Source organism: Pelodiscus sinensis, chromosome 11 (assembly GCF_049634645.1).
Source record: "Pelodiscus sinensis isolate JC-2024 chromosome 11, ASM4963464v1, whole genome shotgun sequence".
Taxonomy (NCBI): Eukaryota; Metazoa; Chordata; order Testudines; family Trionychidae; genus Pelodiscus; species Pelodiscus sinensis.
In genome coordinates, this window is record NC_134721.1 from 34,020,700 (window position 1) to 34,026,699 (window position 6,000).

Genomic DNA, 6,000 nt, shown 5'->3' on the forward strand with positions numbered 1-6,000 from the left:
AACAAGGGAAAACCCCATAATATTTTCTCAAAGTTTTGGTGAACCAAAACGTAGGCAGATAATTCATTTGGGGTCCATCATTTTGGTTTTTGTGCTCCCCCCTTAAATTTTTTATATATAAAAATAAAAATAATTAAGTGAAAATTGTTTTGGTTTTTTTTGTCTTAAACAGTTTGCTAAAACTGACACCTGTGCATGAGATGTCTGTGTTAATTCAGATCTGCCTTTTCACTGAAAAAAGTTGACTCAGAAAATGTCCGGCTCTAGTTTAAAGTAGTTGTTATATTGAACTGTGTGAGGGCCTAAGAACCCTAGTCGTGGACTGGGACCCATAGTGCCCGGCGCTGTGAAAACAGAACAAAAAGCTGGTCTCTCCCCCAAACAGCTTTTAGATTAAGGATAAGACGAGACTACAGCTGGATACAACCAGATGATGAAGCACAAGGAAATCATTAGACTGCCCCACGCTCCTAAAATACTCTTATTGCAGAGCCACAGCATGGGTAGTTGCTGGACCCAGCACAAGCCAGAACTGAGAGTTTGCAGTGCTAACCCTTATCGATTAAGCGTGTAGTCAACAAAAATTGTATCGACTTAAAGATTAACAAATTACATGCTGCTTAACATCCCTAGTGTGTCTGTCTATGCTAGTTTCTTAACATGTCTTATTCCTTCCTGCCCGAGCCCAGACATTGCGGCTGAGTTCAAGGAACAACTCCAGCAGTTCATCCCCTTTGTGCTGGACCCTGGACAGCTGTTGGAGAAGGAGATTAATGGTTCCAAGGTCACTTGCCGAGGCCTGCTGGAATATTTCAAGGTGGGCAGAATCTAGGATGAATGAGAAAATGTAGCTGTTCTGATGCATTGTCTTTCCCTAGCCAGCAGGTGGCAGCAATACTAAAGCCACTGGCTGGTAGCCTTTGCAAATTGATGGTTGGGAACCAGGGTTTCCATTCTGCAGGGAATGCCAACATTTTGGCTTTTTTCCCCCCTGAAAATTTGTAAAAAGAGCCAAAATTTCCAGTGAAATGAAAATTCTTATACATTTTGATTGGGGTCCATGGGAAGCATTTGATAAGGTAAAGCATTTCCTTTTTACTTGATCATTTGGATTCTGTTCATTAGATTTTTACAGTCAATATTTTAATATAATAGCTTGTGTTGATTGCATTTAGCATTGTATATTTGTTATTTTATATTAACAGATAAATATCCATTATATATATTACATATTTCAATATACCGTAATTAATAAATAACATTAAATTGTACATTAAATTAAACATATGTAATATACAATATATATAATACAATATTACAATTTGTATCTTGATAGTCCAAACAGAACGATCAAGTAGAAATGAAAACAGTTTATTCTACTATGAAAAAATGAGCAGTGAAATGATTAGTTTTGACATTTTCCCATCACATTCTTTTGAAATCACCACCCTCCTGCAAACTATTTTTGTTTTATTCAAAACTGTTCTTTTTGATGGAAGACTGTTTTGTTGCAAACTCTGTGACCAGCTCTGGTTACAAACCTTTGCTGTTTTAAGGAAAGCCACCCTGTAGCAATGGAGTTGGGGAAAACTTCCCCCTGGAGACCAGTTACCCCATTGCTGCAGGGATGCTGGTAAGCTTCACAGACTGGAGCTCTGAGTGGTTGGGTCAGTCAGTCTGTTCTGATCCAGGCTGCCTCTTTCCTGTGATTAAGATTCCCAGGGCAGTGACTAAGAAGTGAACAGACACTGGTCTGTGATTTCATGTTGTGAGGTTGGGGCACTAATCTAGGACTGAGGAGGTCTGGGTTCAAGTCCCTGCTCCATTGCAAATGTCCTAAGTGATCTTGAGCAAGTCCGTTACCTCCTCTCTGCCTTGTTTTCCCCATGTATAAAATAGGGATAACAGCACTGCCAGAGGTGTAAAGGAATAAATACATTAAAGATTATTATGTGAGCCATATAAGCACCTAAACCCTAGCCTAGGTTTCCACCTTACTTTCACTGCTGTCACTCTCCCCTCCCAGGCTTATATCAAGATCTACCAAGGAGAGGACCTGCCTCACCCCAAATCCATGCTGCAGGTGAGTTTGGTTAGCTAGGGCTAGCCTGTGCCCGGGGAAGAGGCTAATGAGAGGACCCAGAAACCTCTTCTGACTCTGGCTGTTGGGTAGAAACAGCAGTGAGTGACTAGCTGAGCAGCATGCCCTGAAGATCAGCTGCCTTCCACTGTCTCTGAAGGCGCCAGGGCCTGCATTCCTCCAAAGGGCTGGAAGTGACTCCCATTCAGAATGTGAGCTCTCCTAGCCCCTGCTGGCCCAGAGGTGTCTTTTCTAGGGCAGGCAACATAAATCCAGTCCTGCTTTCCTCTGGTGTCTGTTCTCAGCTGGAAGCTGCATCCTGCTTATCAACCCAGGCAGTGGGTAAGAACTGTCCCCTGGATGCCAGAGGGATACCAGGTTAAGCCAAATGCAATCCAATTTCCTGTTGACAGCAGATGGATCTGCACCCTGCAGGTGTGTACCAGCCTGTGCCTCCCAGAGGCTGCAGCCGCTCCAGCGCCACCAGAGGCAGCAGGTGGTACTGCACTGTGCACTGCAGCAGTGATGCTCATGGCAGTGCTGCTCAGTGGTTTGCTTTCACCCTCTCTCTGCAGGCCACTGCAGAAGCCAATAACTTAGCAGCTGTGGCATCTGCCAAGGACATGTATTACAACAAGATGGAGCAGGTGCGTGAGGTTGTGTGGGCTGGCATCTGTTGGGCAGCTAAGATTAGTGTCCATGTGATCAAACTGTGTATTCCACTTTCCCCACATGCTGGAAGTCAGGTCCTGCCAGTGTCGCTAGCAGGTCTGCTGCTTATCAGCAGAACTTGCAAAGATATTGTTAGAGGCTGGAAAGAGAACCCTGGAGTTCTGACTCCCTGGCCGTCTGCTCTAATGCACAGGCCCCCACTCCCATCGTACAGCTGGGGATGGAACCCAGTTGTCTTGTCTCCATCGCCCTGGTCCCTGCAATTGCTGGTGAGCTTGTGGGGGGCGTACTCCCGTGGGGGATATTCTGAATTCTCATAGATTCATTTGGGCATAGAGATGCAACCTCCTATATGATGCTCCCTTTCTTCCCAGATGTGTGGGGGCGATAAACCCTACATCTCTCCGGAGATCCTGGAGGAGAAGCACCAGCAGCATCGGGCATCAGCCCTAGAGCATTTCCAGAAGATCAAGAAGATGGGGGGGAAGGAGTTCAGCCAGCGCTATGAGGCAGAGCTGGAGAAGGAGATGACTGAGCTCTTTGAGCACTTTGCCAAGCACAACAAGAGCAAGAACATCTTCAGCACCTTCCGCACACCGGCCGTCATCTTTAGCGCTATCATTGCCCTCTACATTAGCTCGGGCCTTACTGGCTTCCTGGGGCTGGATGTGGCTGCCCAGCTCTGCAACTGTGTGGTGGGGCTGCTGCTGATCGCACTGCTGGCCTGGGGCTACATCCGTTACTCAGGCCAGTACCGTGACTTGGGTGTGGTCATTGACACCACTGCTGACTTCGTCTTGGAGCAGGTGGGTAGTGCTAGGTGTGGGGGGGTAGGCATGACAGGGGGATGCAGATTGGGGCAGACCAGGCCTGGTGGCATGAATGGCTTGGTGTGTGGGAAAGAGGATAGTAGCTATTTAAAGGGAAGGTGGAACTGGCGAGCCAGGGAACTGACAAGTCCTATGGGCTGAGAAGGCTCAGTTCCACTGATAACATCATGACTGTGCAGTGCGGCTGTGGTACTGCAGGGTTTAGTAGCACTCACAGGACCAGAGCTGGAGATCCCCACAGAGGTCTTCCAGCAGTGGAAACGTGGCCACCCTTTCCCTTTGACCTCCCACAGAGCAGGTGGAACAGGAACTTGTATCACACACGGAGAAGCGGTTTCACCCATTAGCCAGCGTGTTATAGTGCATATTGGGATATTCCAAGTGTCCCCACTAACCAACCTCTCTTCTGCACCTTTTCTCCAGGCCACTTCCCGCGTGGGCAATGCCACCCGGGCCGCTGTAGCTGACACATCGGGTGCAAGGGCTCCGGCGGACAAGAAAACCCAGTGAAGCCTTTGTGCCAAGGCCAAGTTGGGGCATCACAAAGTCCTGTGCTCCTGCTGCAGCTGGCTGGGTGCGGCTCCATGCCTCCAAATCTAGACTCTTCTCTTCTTTCATTCTTGTTTCTTTTCCCCTTCATCTTTTTTGCTTCCCCACCCCCTTTTTATTTTTTTTGCACTTTAAAAAAAAGACCAACTGCAGCTTTAACCTTCTACCTGTGCCAGCCAGTGCCTTGTCACAGAGATGGGGCAGCCGGACCCCACCAGACTTACATTCCTGCTTCTGGGAGTGACCCCTCTACTGGAGACCACATCTGGATCCCGGCTCCTTTAATGGCTACTTCCCATCGCGTGGGATCTGCTTCCCTCCAGCACGGGGAAGGGGCAAGTGTACGATCCCAGGCTCTGCCTCTCACTTTCTGCTCTCTCTGCTGTCTTCCCTCTGACCCAGCGGAAGCAAAGGATCCTCAAGGCCTGAGCAGAGTCACCCTTCCTGTTCCTCATTTTTCGTTGCTGCCCCTTGTGCCTTGGTAGAACTGAACTGTCATTGGGTCTCATGGAGACGAGGGGAACATCCCTCAATCAGCTGCTGCCTTAGGGTTGGGTGGGGATGGTACCAAAAAATACACACACACCCATCCTTCCCCCTGTCCAAAAGAGCCTTAGCCAACAGTGTGCTGTCCTGCCCTGCCCTGCCTAATGTTGGCCAAGGACCAGCGAGCCCATGATATGATTCTGGTGCTGCCAGCCAGCCTGGGCTCCTTAAGCAGGACCAACATGCTTCTAGTGAGAGACTCCTGCCAGTCTCTCCATCATGGACCAATGTGGCCTATTCATTTTACAGCCACACTTTCCTCCTATCCAGTGTGAAGAGCCCACTACCCCAGTTTCAGTTTTGGGGCAAAACCGAGCTCTGCTCAATGGAGTTGCGCCCAGGGGGTCCTTTGTGCTGACAAACCCGCTCTTAAGTAGTCTTGTGCTGCAGCTCAGTCCCACATGGCATAGCTGTTGAAATGCAGTGCTGCTCACGGGGAGAGGTGGGGGAATGCCCTACTGAGCACCATGCGGGAGACTCCCTTTGTTAACATCTCTTGCTGAGTGACCACTCACCTTAGCCCTTGTGAGTAGGGAGCTTTTGCCATTGGGGCATCACGCTGTAAAATCCTTAGTCTCTTGTTGGATTGTCTGGTGTCCCTTTACCAGGACCACTGATACCATTCGCCAGCCAAGCATGTCATGGCCTCCCCTCTCCACTGCGATCTGGCTGGAGTCAGTCAGGCAATGCCAGGATCTGTGATGTAAACCAGGGGACCAGATACCACCCATTCCCGGTCCAGTCTGACTCCAGCCCCTCCACCCCACCAACCCTGAAGCACTTGCACATTCCTGCTCATGTAAAGCACAAGAATAAAGCTCATTCCATTTCATGGTCACAGCACCTTATTTGGGAGGGAGTGGGGGTTATCCCTTTCCCTGGGAGGCTCAGTGCCTCTCTCTGTGTCTATTGTCCCTTGGCTGTTTGAGGCTTGTTCTGCTGGAGACTTCCTTGGCTCATCAAAATTCTCACCAGTGTATTGCCTCTGTCTGTGGGCCTGGACTGGTGTTGCAGGCATCAGTGTGGGGGGGGAATATGTTGAACTATCTATAGTAGTGGTTCCCAATCTGTTCCAGATGGGACCCATTTTGACAATTCAGGAAGACTTAAGTGACCCAAGGCAATTAAACAGGGTGAGGGGGGGTAGAGCCACCCCCGGCAACCCTTTTGAAATGTAATGGTGACCCATAGGTTGAGAAACCCTGATCTATAGCCTCTTTTTGAAATTCCCCAGTCCTGTAAGTATCTGAAGTCACCTTCATGTTGCCCACTTGAAGCCTTCTCTACCACCTCCCTATCAAGCCATTCCCTACTAGCCCTGGC

The 6,000-nt window shown here is 48.9% G+C and overlaps 1 protein-coding gene across 3 annotated transcripts in view; it reads left to right on the top strand.

Moving 5' to 3' along the window:
* ATL3 (atlastin GTPase 3) overlaps positions 1 to 5,509 on the top strand; it is a 29,026-nt gene extending 23,517 nt beyond the window's left edge. For all 3 annotated transcript variants that reach the window (XM_006125053.2, XM_014574579.3, XM_014574580.3), the window contains exons 9-13: positions 690 to 817; positions 2,027 to 2,083; positions 2,656 to 2,727; positions 3,127 to 3,558; positions 4,006 to 5,509. In XM_006125053.2, the coding sequence (XP_006125115.1) occupies positions 690 to 817; positions 2,027 to 2,083; positions 2,656 to 2,727; positions 3,127 to 3,558; positions 4,006 to 4,092 (776 nt within the window). In that variant the 3' untranslated portion in view covers positions 4,093 to 5,509. The remainder of the gene's footprint in view (positions 1 to 689; positions 818 to 2,026; positions 2,084 to 2,655; positions 2,728 to 3,126; positions 3,559 to 4,005) is intronic.
* The last annotated feature ends 491 nt before the right edge of the window (positions 5,510 to 6,000 follow it).